The sequence below is a fragment of the Antedon bifida genome, chromosome 2 (assembly GCF_963402885.1).
Source record: "Antedon bifida chromosome 2, ecAntBifi1.1, whole genome shotgun sequence".
NCBI classification, from domain to species: Eukaryota; Metazoa; Echinodermata; class Crinoidea; order Comatulida; family Antedonidae; genus Antedon; species Antedon bifida.
The window spans coordinates 23,416,982-23,437,728 of NC_136227.1; the positions used below are offsets into that span (position 1 = coordinate 23,416,982).

Here is a 20,747-nt window from a genome sequence, read left to right on the forward strand (position 1 = left end):
TTCTCTGTCCGGATTTTCTTTACCCTCTCTTCCAACATTTCGTGCATTGTCAGCCCGACAAAAGGCTTCAGACTGGGGGTGTGTGCGTAGCTTATCCTTCACAATAAGACCATTCTAGACAAAATGCTACGGATATAGGCCTAACAATTATAGTTAAATTACAGTGAATTAAAACAAATCAATGCTAACATGGACGTTACTCATACAATTGTGAAGTCTTCCATATGTTGAAATATTATATACATGGACATAAACATATGTTTTCCAACAAAATTAATAAATGTTTCTTAAAGTAATCGAAAACCAATACTGTATATGGTCGTTGACATGAGACTACCAACATAATTATGAAACTTGCTTGAAATGCTAATTATCGCATATTAATATACAAAATCAGTGAAACCAATATGGATATTTTTGTCGTAATTTCAAAGAAAATATATGTCTTCGGACAGAAGAATCAGTTTTCTTTTTCAATTCAATTTAATCAATTTATTCCGGATTCCACAAGAACAATACAAACAAAATAACATACACCTGGGGAACTCCAACAGTGAACTCAATAATGTTAGATGGGACGTCCCAGCGACCAGTGACACCTAATTACACAATTTAAAATAAGTAAAATAGATTAGTGAAACCATAAATTTATTACTTAAATACATAACATAGATTAGCAACATTGTTATCCCATTATACATTTTTCGTAGATTACTTGTTTAGGTTTAACAGAAAACATTCTAACATTAGGAATGCATGTGTCCTGCTGGAGATCTGACGTGATTAAGTTCTAGATCTGGGGGAATCTAATAAACGTGCTATTAAAGAAGAAAACATTATTTCTAGATGTTTGGTGCATGCATTTTAAGTGATTGGAAATTCTATGACTAGGTTCTGGAAGTATTTATGATGCAACAATGGTTAACATATTATTATAGTGGCATTTTACAACAAACAAACATGTTATAAAGAAAAGTTAAACGATTATATAAAACAACAATATTACTGTGATACGATGATCAGGGCTATCGTACCTAGTATACAGAAAACAAGACCGTGTAAAACTTCTATGGACCTCCTCCAGTATATCAATGTTGGGATACAAAATACAATAATGGAACTGGACATAGATTATACGATTTAATCCTGATGTCTTGGTTTGTAAACTTAACAGTACCGTTAGTAAATTCTTTTAGTCTTTAACATTGGCAACAACAGTGTTGATACTGTATATTTATGCATATTCCCCATTTAACAACATCTAAATCAACTTGTAGTTTTGCACTATCTGCACGAGTCGGGATGCCTCTAAATAAAACAGTGTCATCCGCATACTGTGGCATATTCGATTCAACCAAGACAGGTAGATCGAATACAATTAAACAAAATAAGAATCACTACGGATCAATGCTTTACATCAGACGTGATGCCAGTCAAGCTGGAGAGATATCCCAGAAAGAATACTCTCTTGGAGCGCCCAACAAGAAATGAAACAACCTCTGGATCTGAATTTTTCCAGATTAACAAACAATGAGGGAAATATACCAATCGTCAAATAAAGGTTAAATATTTTGGCTTAACAAAATCGTTATCCACTTGGATACATGATGGGTATGTCATTGATTTTTAACTTATAAGATTAGTCATTACAACACATCTTCTATTAGGAAATTTTTTTTCTATTTTCATCACCCTCGACCTCTGCAATAGGTTAAAAGTTGAATTTATGATTAATTGCATTTGTTATACAATTAATCTTACAATTCTGTGTTTTGTTTTTGAAGATTGTCCATGTTTGTATTACTATTAAAACTTAACGGCTTAAATGGATTTGTTGTTGTTTAGTATATTGGGTTGAATCAATCATCCGTCCTTCTCCGAAGTATGGAATGGTGAAAGCGATAAACATTCTTTTCCGGCCTCTCGTTTTGCTGGAAAATATCCTCATGATAGGAATGTCTTTGCCAGTAATTAAAAATGTTTGATGTTGACACATAACTTAACGCTGGAATCCCTTTGCCAATTGAAGTTGCTTAAAATAAAATTTCCAAATGTTTCTCTACAAAAATGTAAAATGAACAACCTAGATATTTTCAAGAAGGGAACTAGATCACAAGATCTAAAATCAACGGAAATCTTGAAGAATGTAAAGTGTTTCAAGATACTTGTTTGTATTCAGAGGAACAATTGAGTAGAACAAACTCAATCCATTATAAATGCAATGAGTATCGATGAAAGTGAAACTATAAACGTTATTGTATGATATTGATGCGTACTGTTATGTTATAATAATATTATTATAATCCGGATCTATACAAGTAGCTAATCGGAAAGGTTATTAGGAAAGAGTTTTCGATCTAAGCAGAAGTGAAACAACAAAGAAATACCAATAAACAACTATTGTATTGTATGTATGTACTATTATTATTATTGGAAAAATAAAATACGGTGGCAGACCGTTTATTATTTATAGATCTACAAATATATGCCAATAAAAATTGAATTGCGGCTATTACATCTATAGAAATTATACATACAACTAAAAATATAGTAAAATAAACATACATATAGCAAAATTACAAACAAACATCGTATTGTATAAGAATTAAAATTCATTAAAAATATAGGCCTAAAGTAAATACAAATTACGAGGTTTTCCTCATTTTACGACGACCTCGGTGACGTCCACGGCTTTCCATATATCACATTCAATTTAATTACGAAATTAAATTACGTTTTGATCAGCGTTTTACAGCGAAAATAGTTCGGTGCAAAAGAGAAAAAAGTATAGCTCTAGGTTGCCTACAAACACTATTTCACCCGTATAGATTATTATTGGTCTATATCTTGACAATAATTTGTCTAGTAAAGTTATAGTGTAAACCTTGGTTAAGAAAATAAATTATAGAATAAATTGTTTTAAATTTAAATATGTTCTATGTAGTAAGTTGCTTGTTTGGCTATTCCCTTGTTTCTTGGTGTCCTGATTCTCTAAATTTGAAGAAAAATCTCCAGGTTCCTTGACCGATTGTGTCGAATACAAAAATTGAAATGAAATTTAAAAAAAATGATCCCTCAGGCTGTTAATCCTCATTTAATTTAGAGACCTTCCCTGGTGCAATACAAATGGATGTGTCTTATTTACTGTTTTTCTTTTAACTTCCTTCTTGAATGTTTTTTTTTTAAATGCCTAAAGTTATTTTAATAATAATATGAGAATTTCCTTGTGTTTATTATTAGTTACTGGTGTCATGTTTCTGGTCTATATCTAAACTTTTCGTGCGTGAGAGGTTCTTCGCTTTAAAGGAGACAACCAGTAAATACGATAAAACAGTACAGGTTAGTAAGTCGCATTTAAAAGATTATCTTTCAGTTTAGAATAATACCAAGTCATATTGCTTGAATAATCTATAGTCTATCTATATCTATCAATCAATTAATCAATCAAAGAAAGACATATGTTCTATTTATTGTAAAGAGCTATGAGAATTGACAATTGTGTTGTTACTGTTCGTACAGTACATGTATTTCTTTAAAATAATAATTTTGTTCTTTCACTAGGTATAGCTCCCTGCGGAAACATGTTAATTGATTGTTTTGATAAATCAACCATGATCTTACTATTCCAATTTATTTTATGTAATTTTCTTTGTTAAACTTTAATATAGGAAATTATTATTCTGCAGGTTCTGCAATATATTTTGAAAGGGTGGTAATTATTCAGAATAGTCAACTTGGGCAGGGTTTGGAGAAGACCTACGATACAAAGGGTCGACAGTTAATGTTGCGAATAATTTACAGTTTAAAAACACTTTCATAATAGCAAATATTAAACTCAATTTGCAATCCATTGATTGTTTATTTTATTACATTTTATAGGAACAATCACAATGTTATTTTGTACATTGTGTTGGTATTTTCTAGTAGTGGTTGCAGAAGACGTAGTTATCGGTGAGTTCTCATTTAATATCAATAGCAACATAGAACAAGCTATGTATTTGCACATACATAGGCGTTTTAAAACTAAAATAAGAAATACAATTTGTCGATTAATTTTAGTCATTTTTTTTTCTTTTTGTGGCATGCACCACCTTTATTCAATTTCATTCAACAATATCACGAATATAATGATTAATACAAATATTGTACACATATTATAACCATTTATTCATTTATTAACATTAATGTGTTTAAACAATTATAATTATAGATTTGTAAAAGGATATGCATTAATAAATTTAAGCACGAACTGTACAAGTCCGCGTGTTCATGCACGCATACACACATATCCATACATGTATTATAATTGCTAATATTAATTTACTATTTCATTTATTTGGGTTATTTTTATTTTACAAGGTTTTGATAGATCATTACTTTAAATGCACATAACATTATATTATAAAAAAAATATATTAAGTTGCTTGCATCGTGGTATGGGTTACAAACATTCAGTATTAAGTGGGGTAAATACCTATCTAAATGGTTTTCAGTTTCCAATGGTGTAAGGCAAGGGGGCATACTGTCCCCCTTGTAATATAATGTGTATATTGATGATCTTAATACTGAGCTTAACAAATGTAGTGTTGGTTGTACTATTTATGGAGTGCGAATTGACAACTCAAGTTATGCCGATGATATGACACTTTTAGCACCTTCACTTACCGTTAGTCAGTATCTGTGAATCATTATGGTATTAAGCATGATATATTATTCAATCCCAAAAAGTCGTTATGTATGGTCTTTTCACCAAAATAGATTAGAGACAGAACACATAATATTACTCTCTGTGGCAATGAGCTTAATTGTGTTGTAGCTTGGTCATATTTTATCCTATGATCTAAATGATGCTCATAATATCAGACGTCAGTACAGATCAATTGCATACATGCTAATTGAATTGAATTGAATTGAATGTATTGCAGTAGTCTATGGTCTAAATTCACTCAGGTTAGTATTAGAGAGTAGGTGTGTTAAATAATGCCTTCAGAAAATGTATGGGTTTTCCTAGACACCGTAGTGCTAGTCAAATGTTTGTAACAAGTAATGTTCCATCTTTCTATGAATATTATATAAAAACCTGTTATGGATTTATGAATAGAGTTACAAATAGTAACAATTCTCTTGTAAAGGTTCTTGTACAATCTAGTATGTTTGGATCAAACGTTTATGCCACATGGATGAAGTACTGGAGCACTTCAACACCTAGTGTTTCAGTTTGTTTTTTCGTACTGCCCATTATTTTATATGATATTTATATATATATAGTTTGAATGTTTTGCTTACTCTTTATATTTGATATGTACTGTAATATGGACAAATCTGAAATAAAGTTTGTTAATAATAATAAATAAGAATGTGTATAGTACAAAAATATAAAATGTATCCATTAATAGACATTTGTTATCATATCTATATTTTCTATATTTACATCCATAGACAATATAAATAATTAAACAAATATTTCATTTTTTTTTCATCCTGTTTACAAATCAACAAAATTGCACATTGAGACACTTAAATACATATACATTATTTGCGTAAATGATATACATTATTTTAAATTAATAACTTAAATGAACACTGTTATAGTATGGCACAGTCTGCATTGCAGGTAATATTTAACTAATTTATTTTTAGGTGATGTTATGTTTGTAACCAATCTCGATCCTCCAGGAATTTACTCTTCGCCTATTGATTCCAGTGGTACACCTTTAGAATTTACGGACGCAATTCAGAATGTTCCACTACAGAGACCAGTCGCTCTTGATTATAATGCTAACACCGCGACACTATATTGGTCTGATGTATCAAAATCTACCATTGAATGGTATTCACTTGTCACCAACGAACATGACGTTTTAGTGTCTTCTCAATCTGGAGGTAACAATTATCTCAATTCAATTTGATTAGAATCTCTATTCTATTATATTTTAATTTGTTAGAGTGTTTAAATACTGTAAATGTGTGGAATTAAAAAAAAATGTAACCATACATATTGTAAAACAAATCCACATGAGTCGAATTTTAGTAGAACTCAAGTATTTCCATAAAGTTTACCAAAATGAACAATTGATCTGGATTCAGGAAATTGAGAATTGAAAATTTAGCAGCCAACGTGTCACAAAATGAAATATATCAAACCAAAGAAAGTATCATAATCAATATTACCATAATTACTAAATATCCGTTTTTGTAGAAATAATGATATATATGAGCATAATTATTTGATTGTTTTGTCTTTTTTTGATGGGAAAAATGTTGTCCCCTTTATAGGGGTTTAATAAAAAAATTTAGCACAATCAAAAGTGTTCCTGTTCCTGAATAGGGGTGTCCCAAAGGCATGGTTCCACTATATGTTGTCTTATCATAATATATATATATATCTTAATTTAATATCTCGGAGACTACGAACAATAATTGTATATCATTTTCTGCTTAATGGTACATCTCAGTACATCATAATTGATTTTTCTGCCCTGTGTGTGTGTGTAGTTGTGGACGGTTTAGCTGTTGATGCCATTGGAAATAAACTTTATTGGACAAGTGAAAATGAAGACAGAATCGAAGTAATAAACCTGGATGGAACAAACAGAACAATTCTTTTTGACACAGCGTTACTAAAGCCACGTGCAATTGAGGTAGACCCAGCTTATGGGTATGTTTTAACATTGATTTTATCGCAAAAGAATAACAAAAAATTTTAAGCTAACCTTCCTGAGAATAAAAGTCAGACAAGAACAATTTCGTACATATAGAAAATTAAGGTAGAAGGTTCATTTACATTTCTAGATCAACTAGAGAGCGCAAAAATTGAATAACGTGTTCCATCCTTTAAAGTCTATGAAAATCCTGCTAAATATAGAAAGAAAGACACACACACACACACACACACACGATTGCTCGCCATTTTGGCGGAGGTAATAACGTCCCAGAATAAAATGTGTAGGCTACTGTCAGTACCGGTATCTTTTCTATATGATGCTCAAACCTTTAATACTTAATTTTGACAACATTTACGAGCAAATAGTAATGCGCCGGACGACCAGTTATATTATTGGTTTTTATATGACACCTAAATAAATTCCTGTCATTTGATTGGACTATTGTGGCGTGCAATACTGTAGTACGCACGATCGTTTAATAGTACTTAATCTGATGAAAGGTTATATATCAACTCGGCTGTCGCTTCGTTGAAATGTAGCCTTTCATCATTCACCTCATGCCATTATTTGTACCATTACACTCATAAACATTCATTTTTGTATGATACACAATGGTGGGCTAAAATTAATCATTTAAAATCGATTTCAATGATCATTATTTCAGATCGTACAATATACCAAGCTACTTTTAAAATTATGAGGCTTTATTACTCTCATTTTTTTTAGATATTTATATTGGACTGACTGGGGAACACAGAAGATAGAACGAGCTAAAATAAATAACTTGAGTAGTAGAACTGCCCTAGTCACAACTGGACTTCAATTTCCAAACGGACTAGTTTTAGCAGTTCCTGGTAAGTTAATGACAGTACGAATATAATCAGACTAAAGTTTACTTATAGCCTTCATTCATTTCATTAGAAGTTCTTTTTCTCTTCTGTGACTACCTTTATTTAAGATTAACAATTATATAAACTTGTTGCATCTCACTCTACATTTTAACCATAAACTGTGATGTAGTTACATTCAATGAATATATATCAGAATCAAAGTTTATTTAAAATATCGCAGTGGTACCAGAATCTGAATTGAACATGAAATATGTGTAACATAAAATATCATCAAGTATAAAAGGAAAACTGTAATTCAATAACAATACATAATCAAAAGCACCCTAACAAGCCACTCAAACTAATGTAAAGTGTTGTAAAAGTGTGAAATGAGAAGTGTGAAACTGTAACTTTATAGTTCTGTAATTGGTTATTTTTATTATTAATTAATTTATTATTGATATTCAAAGTTTAACCATGTACGGAATTAGTATTATTATACTATTAACATAATTATATTAACTAGAGGGTGAGCTCGCTTCGCTCACTCCCCCTCTAGGAAGTTTAGACGATGGTTCTCGGAATGATAATGACTCGGGTAAAAAGGTTTTAGAAGGACGTTCTCCTTGTACGTTTTCTGTCGGTTACCATTATTGAAAATGCTTGACATTCGTAAAACTAAACTTACTCTGTTTCACAGTGTCTTAGATGATTAATAACATTTTAAAGTTTAGTGTTTATTGTTTGGTAGAGCCCTTATAGGGCGGAGGTGGGGAGGCGGAGTTCATTTGAGGGAGGTGCCTTTCTGGAGGAGCTCGAACATCTAGCACTCTACTCCGCCCACAATCGACCAAAACTATGGCTTCGATATGTTGACGACACTTTTATCATCTTCGCTCACTCCCCCTCTAGGAAGTTTAGACGATGGTTCTCGGAATGATAATGACTCGGGTAAAAAGGTTTTAGAAGGACGTTCTCCTTGTACGTTTTCTGTCGGTTACCATTATTGAAAATGCTTGACATTCGTAAAACTAAACTTACTCTGTTTCACAGTGTCTTAGATGATTAATAACATTTTAAAGTTTAGTGTTTATTGTTTGGTAGAGCCCTTATAGGGCGGAGGTGGGGAGGCGGAGTTCATTTGAGGGAGGTGCCTTTCTGGAGGAGCTCGAACATCTAGCACTCTACTCCGCCAACAATCGACCAAAACTATGGCTTCGATATGTTGACGAAACTTTTATCATCTGGCAGCACAACAAGGTGGACTTAGATAGTTTTCTAATACACCTCAACTCTCAACACTGTAACATAGCATTCACCATGGAAGAGGAAAACGACCACAGTTTACCATTTCTTGACGTATTTGTCACAAAGGAACCTGAGGGCACTCTGTCCCACAAAGTATATCGCAAACCCACGCACACGGACAGATATTTACACAAGCGATCTTTCCACCATCCGTCAACGAAGAAATCAGTTTGTAAAACTCTTATCAAAAGAGCGCACACCATCAGCGACAAGAAGTGTCTCCGACAAGAAATACATCATGTCAACAAAGCATTGGAACTCAATGGTTACAACAGGAAGGACTTCAAGTCATCGTCAACCAACAACAACGATCCTGTAGAGTTCAGAAAGTCTGTATGTTTACCATATTTGGGACAGCTTTCTCATCGTATCCAGCGAGTACTACAAAATGCCGACATAAAAGTATTTCATAGTGCAGTCAACAAGTTGTCACAGTGTCTTCAAACACACAAGGACAAACCAGCTAAACACAATCAACCTGGTGTATACTGCATCCCATGTGAATGTGGAAAGGTATACATTGGGGAAACTGGACGCGACCTTCAAACCAGGCTTAAAGAACATCAAGGCCATGCCAGAAGAGGAGAGCAAGACAAATCATCAATAGTTATGCATTCTCACAAACAACAACACCGAGTTAATTGGAAAGATGCTGAACTAATTGCTACCGTTCCTTCTTGGCATTCCAGACGAACCAGGGAAGCTATTGAAATCTACAAACACAACACTGTTCATCAAGATATTGGATTTGTTATTAGTGACATTTGGCTATCTTTATTCAACAAGAATCTTCATCGACAGTAAACAATGCCATAGTTTCTGGCCAGTTTACATTTCACAACCCAGTCTGGACACATGGTCTTGTTTGGCCAGTCCACACCCAACTTTGAGACAATGCTATTGTTTTTAGCTTGCCTCACCCTGCTTTTCACACCTATCAGAAACAATGCTCTTCTATAGCAAGTTTCCATTCACTATTGTTCTTGAGAAACAATGCTCGGCTATAGCTAGTTTCAATCCCTCCCACTGTGTGAACTTGCCATTGTTTCTGGCTTTCACACCAGTCCCACCCCTTCCCACTTATATTCCAAGTTTCCTGGACTTTCTGCATTCTCACTCCTGAGGACGATCAAAGTATATTGATCGAAACGTCGAGAAACTCAACAGTTCTTTTCAGAACTAATTTTATAATACTATTCCCCACAATATATTCCGATGCTTTATGGCGTATATTTAATTTGCAGTATAATTTCTATGTTTTAACTACTGTACTTCACACGCGCAATCCGTTCCTAAAATAAACAAAAAGATTAAAATGGCTATAGCCACGTCTATAACGGCCAAATTAGTTGAAACCAGGTTGTTGCAAGGTGAACTCATCGTGAATTCGGAAATTACTTTGACCGCGTAGAATTGAAATTGAGTTGAAAATCTACCGTTGAAATCATACATTTTGTTAAAAAACTCTTTATAATATCTTCCTAAGATAGAAATATGGAACAATATCGTAATAGTGAAAACTAATGTTATCAAATTTACATTTCACGGTACATCTGAGATAGATCAGGTAGGTATCGAAGGCAGAGATTTGTACCGAAGTTTTTCCATTGTGCTCGCCTATGTCAGAATTAACCATAATTTATATATAGATGTTAGTACCATTTGGTACGGACAACAGGCAGAGATATCAAATTAACTATTAAACCAACCATACAGTAGTTTTGACAATTATTCTTGAATAAGAACTAAAACTCATTTACATTTCTGACTAATATACAGACACACAAGATAACAGAAAAAAACCCAATTTCAATAAAACCCCGTAAACAATCGCATAAATTATATTGCAAGTGATGATTGTTGATAAATTATTTCTTAATTTAACAAATGTACCACTTTACAATGATAATGAAACGGGTTACTTTATTAATATGATATAAAAAACCCAAAACATATACTTTCTTTAACAATATTTAAATTATCATTGATATGTTGATGTATATAAACATATGCCTTTTCTCACACGGAATTATCTTACGGAATGAGTATGATGAGGTTACCCTAATGTGGACCACGTGGGCAGATGAGTGCTGTTTGGGGAGATGAAAGTAGCGTTGTCTCAATTGCAAAGTATCTTATTTGTAATAAGGCAATGTGGTATGTGGTTATAGAGTGCCTTGTTAGTCCTAAGGATTTCAAATATGGAAAGAAATCAATTTGGTAATGATTAGATACATGAAAAACAGCAACTATGCGATTTAATGGCAGCCATCTTGGAATACAATATGACCGGCATTAAATGTTCATAAAAGATGTTCATTAATATTTTATGTATGTATTTATTTTTTTTAGATGGAAAGATGTATTGGTGTGATGCAGGAACTGATGTAATTGAGGAAGCTAACCTTGACGGTACCAACAGAAGAAGAATTCTTGATATTGAAGGAAAGCACCCATTTGGTATTGGAATGTATGATAATTATCTATACTGGTCTGATTGGAAGGATGGAATATATCGAGTTGATAGAAGAACTGGATTACAATCAAAGCAAAGTAGTGATATCCGACTTACTACACCAGGAGGTTTACATATACATACCGGTAAAACAATATTTGATTGTTCTTAAATATATGCTACGTTTTTTTCAAAACTATTTATTAACAAATTCAAATTCTTTATTCATCTCGCGTGAGGCAATTTCAACAAGAAATGAAATAATAATTCATAATACTATGGCCCATGAACTAAATTTATTTTGAACAGTCTTATACTAGTTGCAACAAAATAATTTATTTTTCGTTTTGTCCTACACTTAAGATTCCGGTACAGGAGACCATGTGGTACAATTAATGTTGTTATATCTTAGAATTGCTTGCTGTCAGTAGGTACGCGATTAAAATTAAAGTGGCAAAACTGTCCAAGTGAAGTAATTCATTTTTTTCTATTTCCACAAGTATTAACCGAACAAACTATAGTACATTACTTCACAGTTTCAGAAAAACATATTTTCCTTGGAGCAACATTGACATCTCCAACTTCCAGTAAATCATTGGCCTTGCGTCAACTTTGATCCCTTCTACAGTTTTAATGAAAATAAATAGATGTCACAAACAAGACTATATATAAGAATATTTATATTTATTATATATTAAGAAATATTATACAAAGTATATTGATCTTATCAGAAATAAAAAATATAGAATAAATGCATTGTATTATACTATATAGACTACTCACTAGAAACATGCATGTGGCAAAATGAACGCAACTCCTGCTACCCTGGCACGTGTACCTCTTCTACCAATAGCTGTAATTGTCATCCAGATTTTAATATGGACATCAACTGCATGACAAGTATGTAAAATAAATTAACTGTCCTGTGTCTAGCGTAGTCAGTTCACTGACTCCAATAGCAGGTGAATTTTGATCATGAACATAGTTTTCAGATGGAATAGATTGCTTGAATGTAAAAGTATTATCGTAACTGTGGTATTTATTGTCAATTAATTAATTTATTTATAGTATCTGTTGAACCTACGGTGACTCAGTGCTCAGTAGTACTTTATGAAAACGATGAAGATTATACTGCAGACATCCCATGCCATAATATGTTGCCAAACATTCCTGCATATTATAGTTCTTTACACGTCACCAAGATATCTGTAATTTGGCACACCAAATTTACTGGTCCTCCAGAATCCGAATATCCATATCCTTACTATATCAGTGATTTTAAAGTAGGAGTCATTGCAGCTGCTATAAACTGGACTGTGAATAGAGGTACGAAAGCCTTCTTAATGCCAATTTACAGTTTATTACGGTATTAGTATCAGTATCAGTATAAGTTATGTTGTAAATGTGCATTCAAGTTAAAAGAGAAAATGATGATAGAGTTTGTATTCCAAATATTAATTATTGTATCTTATCTTATAGAAAACTATGTTCTCGATGCTGGAAATATAAATTGTAATTTAAACTATAGCAGAAGTCATCCAAATGAAAACTTACATTCATGTGATGAATATGCACATTTAGAAGGAAACCTTCAAAGTGGTGACAGGTATGTTATATTTTATACAAACCTTTTTCAGGCTGATCACAAACATGAAACACGTGACTTACTTAAAACACAAATGATATTAGATCAATGAATGAGATAATTGGAGCGGGCAATGAATCTCAGATGACATCACCAAAAATGTTAATAGAATGAGTTATTTTAGTTATAATAGCTCTATCTTATCCATTATTTTCAGTAAATCTATATACTACATTTTGTATAGACATTAAATGTTTGATTGAATGACCACTTAAAATTAACACATAAAATTATCAACCATAAATAAAGTGATGAAACATACATAAACCCATTGTTAAAACACACACACTGCTATCTATTTGTTCCAAATTCTTGCCATTTATATAACGCAACTATTAAAAGATAGATTGAATATGTAATTTGTTTTAACTGTATATAATACTGCTAATATATATCTATTTTTCTATATATTATATATGTTACGATATAGTATTTTTATATTTTTTTCTATTTTGATGTTTATTCGTATTTTTATAAGATCTTGTATTTTTGTATTCATGACTTTTTATATATTTTTAATTAATTGTTTGAGAGCTTGTTAACGAAACGAATTTCCTTTTGGACCAGTAAATTCTGTATTCTGTATTCTATGTTATTTTCAGCTTAGTCATTACAACTTCCTCCACCAATGGAGGATTCCTGAATATAAACCATGACCCTCCCAGCTCAATATATTACGAAGGTAAAAGCTCACTGAGGTACCTGGACGTAGTTGCAGACTTTAATCCACCAACTCACTGTTCAGTTTCAACTACACGAGCTTCAACATGCGCTGGAAATGCGCTGGAAATCAGTGATAGGTACACTAAATCTGTAAGGAATTCATAAATTTATTAATTAATTATTATTGTTATCACCAGAATTATTAATACCGGACAGAATCCTATTTCTATTGCAGTAGCATATACTATTGGTTAGTTTTTCAATTAAATGACCTAGCGTGTGTCATTGTCAGCTGTATCTACACACCTCATCGTTATTGCTATTATTATTTGAACATGTTAATTGATTAGAGAACTTTTTTTTATTGCTGTGGTATTAATTTATTTTGTTTACGAGTTTGTTGAAAGATAATTGATAAAATTATAAATGTCATGTAAAGCCATTATTATTTATCTCTCTCTTTATTTTGTTTCAGAGTGAGCTGAGAATCACGTGGTCAGCATGGTTTGATGCAATATCTGGAGTTTCAATCTATAATGCAAAAGTTTGCAAAATGATTCCTTTCAATAGAAGTCTTGATGTTTCTGACGAATGTATTACTTTAAAGTTTTCACAACCTGAACATTCATATACGGCCATATTTAATCCCACATCGCCAGGTAATTCTGTAGTATAGAATAAGAAATGTCTATCAGTTCAATGATTAAAACTTTTCTATTTTTGACGGCAGCTGAACCTCGGCGACTAAACTATTCGAAAAGAAAGGCAACGCTCTCAGACTTTGGCCGCAGATTAAAACAGATAGACGGTGAACAATACAGGTTTGTTTCGAACAGACCACTAGCTCGCATAAAATACTAAAAGCTGCCGCGTTATAGAACCATTACCATATTGTCCGAAATTAACTAATCAGATGTCAAGTATATACATGTGTGTTTTTAATGAAGAAACCGTTATTAGTCCTATATCATGCAACTATTATTTATTTCATTAAACACATTGATTTTGAATCACCGAGAACAGGAATATGGAGATACTTGACTGGTTTGACTTCTGTGTTTCAACAACGTGCATTAAATAGTTTTAATAATCGTTATATTTAGAAAGAAAAAAAACTATGCCAAAAGAAACTGACATACAGTGATCTGAATTTGGTCTATTTTATAAATATATTTATTTCCACTATAGTGTTTTTATGGAATATTCTTAAAGGGCACTTTAAGATAAAATTTAAAAATTACTTTAAAAACTTCATCCCATAATGATCACAAAATCATGTTTGGTTCTTCGACAGTGTTAATTTTCTATTTTTAATAACTGTTAAGAACACAAATGGACATTTCTACTACCTCTGTGGAAGGAGTAACTGAGTTTCATTTCTACTACCCCTGTGGAAGGAGTAACTGAGTTTCATTTCTACTACTTCTGTGGAAGGAGTAACTGAGTTTCATTTCTACTACCTCTGTGGAAGGAGTAACTGAGTTTCATTTCTACTACCTCTGTGAAAGGAGTAACTGAGTTTCATTTCTACTACTTCTGTGGAAGGAGTAACTGAGTTTCATTTCTACTACCTCTGTGGAAGGAGTAACTGAGTTTCATTTCTACTACCTCTGTTGAAGGAGTAACTGAGTTTCATTTCTACTACCTCTTTGGAAGGAGTAACTGAGTTTCATTTCTACTACCTCTGTGGAAGGAGTAACTGAGTTTCATTTCTACTACCTCTGTGAAAGGAGTAACTGAGTTTCATTTCTACTACTTCTGTGGAAGGAGTAACTGAGTTTCATTTCTACTACCTCTGTGGAAGGAGTAACTGAGTTTCATTTCTACTACCTCTGTTGAAGGAGTAACTGAGTTTCATTTCTACTACCTCTTTGGAAGGAGTAACTGAGTTTCATTTCTACTACCTCTGTGGAAGGAGTAACTGAGTTTCATTTCTACTACCTCTGTGGAAGGAGTTACTGAGTTTCACTTGATCTATTGTGATTCTTTTTTCTTGTACTATATACACATTATTAATAGATTCAAAATAAAACAAACACATATTCTTATGATAGCGTTTTTAAAGATAATCGAAACAAACACAACATTAGAATAAATGTCATTTACAGTTTTATATTGAGGACAGCCACACACACTATAACGTTATATAATGTTTGTATTTGTTTTTCATTAACATAGGTGTATACTGTGTAGTCTTGAGTGTTAATGATAGTGCTGGTAACACTCGTAATGCTCGACGGTGTTTTATTTTTGATAACCAGAGTGAAATATCATTTATAGATGATAGTTCTATCGATGTCATAGTTGGAGGAGTGAAGTATGCCAACAATTCAGAAGTTAAAATAAATGGAAACAAACAAGTAAATGCACATTTATTAAGTATAGGGTTATTCATTAATTAAATTTGTCAATATTATTATTGGTACATTTTCGGACATAGAGATTATAAACCGTCTGGTGATATATTGACAATAAATACATTAATTTTGAGACGATAAGATGAGGATATACAGATTTTCTAACGACTGGGGGTGTCATGGTACTGTTCAAATTGAAAGCGACTATTTAACACCTTCAGCGTGGTGGTACGACGGGACAATTTCTACTATACCAAATTACGTTTTACTGTTTGCTGATATTTAATGTTATCGTTCCAATTGTTAGGTAATGTTATCATGGGAAAAGCGATTTCAGAACAAATTACATGTCGATGAAGGTTTCTTGCTTGCAATCGAAACAACTGGCGACGTTTTTGAAAAGACGTACGATTCAAATGCCCAGCCACCAGGACGACCCTTATCAGCTATTCTAAATAAAGAGGGCATTGTGAAATTCGAATATCTAGTTACAACCATGAATTATTATTACTCTTTTGAAACAAAGAATGTAACAGACGTGGAAAAAGGCGATGAACTGGAACAGGAATGGACGATATTTCCGAATAATAAGGTACTAACTGATGTAGGCCTAAAGAGTATATTGTCAAATAGCAAAGTGGTTACAAAAAATGCTTTTAGGCCGGATTCTACCAAATAATAATAATAATAATGTTTTGTTGTCATAATGTTTGTGGATTTGTTTTTGTTAATTATATTATAGAAATATAAATAATGATGTGTCTTAATACAGCTATTAGATTTGATGAGTAATAGTAGTAGTAGTAGTAATAATGTTATGTTTTTTTAAAATAGAAAACTATATTTGTATAATAGTTTAAACATGACAAATAAATAATATTTAATTTGATTTGAAAACAATTAATTTGAAACAGCAACAGAGAATGTTAAAACTGAGAGTCTCGAACTTGTCGTATTTTAGAATGGAATGGTGACAATTGAACTGAGAGATATTGAATATGAAGAAACGCTCATATTTTTTGTGAAGGCTACTGATGTAATTGGAAACACGAAGACCGATTTTGTTACAATCCGCTTCTTTAATGTAACTAATGCATCAGATACGACGTACGCAAAGTATAAGAAGTATATAATGTAATGTTACATTTTACATCTTTATTTATTTAAATCATCTTTATAAGCTTTTTAGTATACACAAAATAACCTCGTTTGTCAATAATAACATAACACAGATACACAAAAGAAACAAGGGAGTAACTCGCTTCTCGTTGCAAATTTAGATTAGTACTACCTATAATTAGAAGTCCCACGAATAAACTTAGTCTACCATTCTGATTTAATTTAGCCTTTGGTTGAACAAATGAAACTACTGAGTTTAGTAATGTGATGAATTAAAAACAACTTTCACAAACGTAAAACCAAATTAGATGACGGTGTGTTGGTGGTTCTATTGGATTCTGTTGTTTCACACGAAATTACACACAGAACGGGAAATAATGTAATTTTACCTATTCAATGCATATATAATTTAAAAGTAGATAGAGTATAGCGACATTATATCCTTTAGATCTAGTAGTATTAACATAATATAATGCTATATAATTTGGCTACGTCACTTAATATTATTTTTATTACTAAATTTGTTACAATTTGTATAAGCCCTGATGTGTGATTAGGCCTATAGTCTGAATCAACGGCACAGATCCGTTTTTAACGGAGAGGGTGGGGGTGGGGGGGGGGGGGGGGGCGGGGGGGGCGGGGGGGGGGGGGGGTATTAACATGAAATACTGGGGACCAGGGCCCGGCAGCCCGACTCCTTGAGTAATTTATAGGTCATTTCAATCGATTTCTGAGCACATAACAATTCCGCCCGTAAGAATACGGTTTTTTTTGGGTTACGCACTTTTTAGGCACTGATGCGCCACTGGTTATATTCACGCTTTCTTGACCTTAAGTTTAAGGCTACATCTCCCAAATCCAGAACGGTAAAGCATTCCGTATTAGCGAGGGCCTTACACCGTTTCGAATCCTGCAGATGTTGAAAAATATGAGAAGCATTATTTTGACTGAGGAGCATACTTAAAGTAAACCCTGATCGATGTTACAGTACCATAGTAGGTTTAATGTAGAGTAAATTACTAATGATAAAGCTACTAAAATGTACTTTATTAGATCCGTTTCGTTTTAATATGAGAAAAAAAATGTTATGACAATAATTTATTGGAAAATTGAAAATAATGAAAATTATTAACATTAGAAACACTAGTAAATTTCATTTGTGGCTTTTCATTACACCAAGTTTAGTAACATACTATATTAAGCTGGTTTATGTAAGTAAATATTATTTTGTTTTATTTTAGAATACTGGGTGGAACAATTCCGTCACTTGTGTTTATTTTGTGTTTGGTGACAATAATCCTGATTCGACGATGTAAACCAAACGGAGCCAACACCAAAGGGACTAAAGACAATACGTTGGTTTACCAGAATGTTCATTACGTGAGTAGGAATGCTATATACCAGAGATACAAAGAACAAGATGAGAATGTCTACGAATCAATTGACAATGAACAGAATATTTACGAAACATGTTTATTGTAAGACAACTATAGAAAAATTTGTGAAACTACTCACCGCTAGTCATATTACAGTATGAAACCATGGCTTGTTTATTTTTTTCATTTTGATTCATGCCCGATTCAACATATAATATAATAAGAAGTGTACAGTAACTTTACACAGACGTATATAATTCAGATGTGGTCAAATTGAATGTAGGCTATAATATGAATGTCATTCATAATACGACTTTCCATAAAAGGTAATTTAAAAGGTAAGTAGAGAATGTAATTAGCACTAAACATACTGAATGCATATGCACAATAATATTATGTAATATAAAGAAAACTAGCGTAATTTGTTTACACTGATTAATGATTAATTATAAGGAGTTTTCATGTTCATGATCTCTTTCTTGATATCGTTAATATTAGAAATATTGGAAATGCTGGTAACAGCAATGGTAGGCCTAATTACGACAAAAAATGTTTATCAATAAATAATTTATACAAAAAATATATGTATTAAATCATATGTATACTGCTGTTAAAATAGTTTTATATGCTATGTGTATTTGCATATAAAAAGAATTTCCACTCTGAAAATAAGAAATTAAGAACAAATAAAGAATTAATATCGATTGCATTCATACGGTCATATCTATATCGATGACGAAATGTATACCACCTAAAAATACAATATTAGGCCTACCATTAGTATTATTCACAAATAGCGGGCCATACAATTCGGCTTTTTCAACCGATCTAACCTAATTTAAATTTCCCGCAACCAGCTGTCCTGATATGAGGCATTCCACGAAGAACGCGTTAGTTGTTAGTACTGTGTAGTTATACCGGGCCACGTATAAGAACGTATATATTAAGTAAGCCTTGTAAGTACAATATTATGAATAACTGAATATTGCCTATAGTTGTGTTTCTTAATATTATTCCAGATAGATGTAATATTATGAGAATGCGCATTTATTTTAGGCCGCATACTGTAGGCTTATGGGTCACCTCTATGTAGCGTTTCTCTGATTGCCTATTGTATACTGATTCGTGTAGGCGTAAGACACACTGAAATCAGAGCGCCATAACGGTTTTCACAATTTGCATAAAATATCAGTTTTAAGCAAAATGCATTAATTAAATATCCAATCGGTAAGGCCAATGGAGTGTTACGAGGCGCTAATCGCCATTTTTAATTCAAAATTGTTATTTGAGACACTTTTATATAACACTCATGATTAAAGTTATCGTCACCGATTTTCCCTAAATCATCCCATAAAAACATCATTAAACGAAGTGGTTAGGGGTCCGTCTCCGAACGCTGGGCAGTTCCATTTCGATGACGGATCTGTATGTAACTGTATTGTTTGCATGTAGTTTGCTTTTGCTTGTTGTTATATTTTTATTAGTCTCTACAGCTCAACATGTCGGTCGGTTGATCGGTGGGTCGTTTCAGGCAATTTTAAGCGTTTAAAAAATTGCAATGAGTGCGCAGATTTTTGCACGCGCACTGCACGTTAAACGTTAATACGCACTGTTTTTGCCTGATTTCTGTTTTACAACCTTTCTTTAATAATGTCATCATGTTTGATTCACTTTTCAAATCGAAATTACGTTATACGAGCACGTCAAATGTGACAGGCTACGCACGTGTAAATTTAAATAATATAAATGTTTTTAACATTTTCAACATTTTTAAACATTTTCAGCAGGTCGGTTGGTCGGTTGGTCGGTCGGTCCGTCGGTTGGTTGGTCGGTAGGTAAACACTAACTTGAGCACGCGGCTGCAGCCATGTATATGGCCTTGTTACAGCTCACTGTATCGGTCGGGCGGTCGGTAAACACTAACTTGTATATGGCCTTGTCTTGATATCAGTTTCATCTAGCTAAGTCAATTTTTCACAGCATATTCCTTATGGCCAGGAATCGATGTGGTTATGTTTTCACGGTGCGCAATCAAAAATTAGGCGATCTACGCACGATTTAACGAAATCACGTTTGTAATCATATCTTCACAAGCATGAATCACAATTAAATAAAATTTAACTCATAAATTCAGGTCATATTTCATCATATGGCAATACAATTACGTGCGTAGCGCATATAACGCATGCGTACGCGCGCTTTAAATTTTCAAATTTATTTAAGATGAAATTAGAGTACGTTTCAGGCAATTTTAAGCGTTTAAAAAATTGCAATGAGTGCGCAGATTTTTACACGCGCACTGCACGTTAAACGTTAATACGCACTGTTT

General features: G+C 32.7%; 1 protein-coding gene across 1 annotated transcript; it reads left to right on the forward strand.

Moving 5' to 3' along the window:
* The first annotated feature begins 1,586 nt into the window (after positions 1-1,586).
* Positions 1,587-19,937, forward strand: LOC144835512 (uncharacterized). The gene is made up of 16 exons (XM_078690595.1): positions 1,587-1,611; positions 3,241-3,339; positions 3,880-3,951; positions 5,641-5,883; positions 6,496-6,658; positions 7,392-7,519; positions 11,156-11,404; positions 12,045-12,158; positions 12,327-12,584; positions 12,738-12,864; positions 13,506-13,716; positions 14,042-14,225; positions 15,745-15,926; positions 16,231-16,515; positions 16,885-17,057; positions 18,284-19,937. The coding sequence occupies exons 3-16, from the start codon at positions 3,891-3,893 to the stop codon at positions 18,522-18,524; spliced, it is 2,619 nt and encodes an 872-aa protein (XP_078546721.1). The 5' UTR covers positions 1,587-1,611; positions 3,241-3,339; positions 3,880-3,890; the 3' UTR covers positions 18,525-19,937.
* The last annotated feature ends 810 nt before the right edge of the window (positions 19,938-20,747 follow it).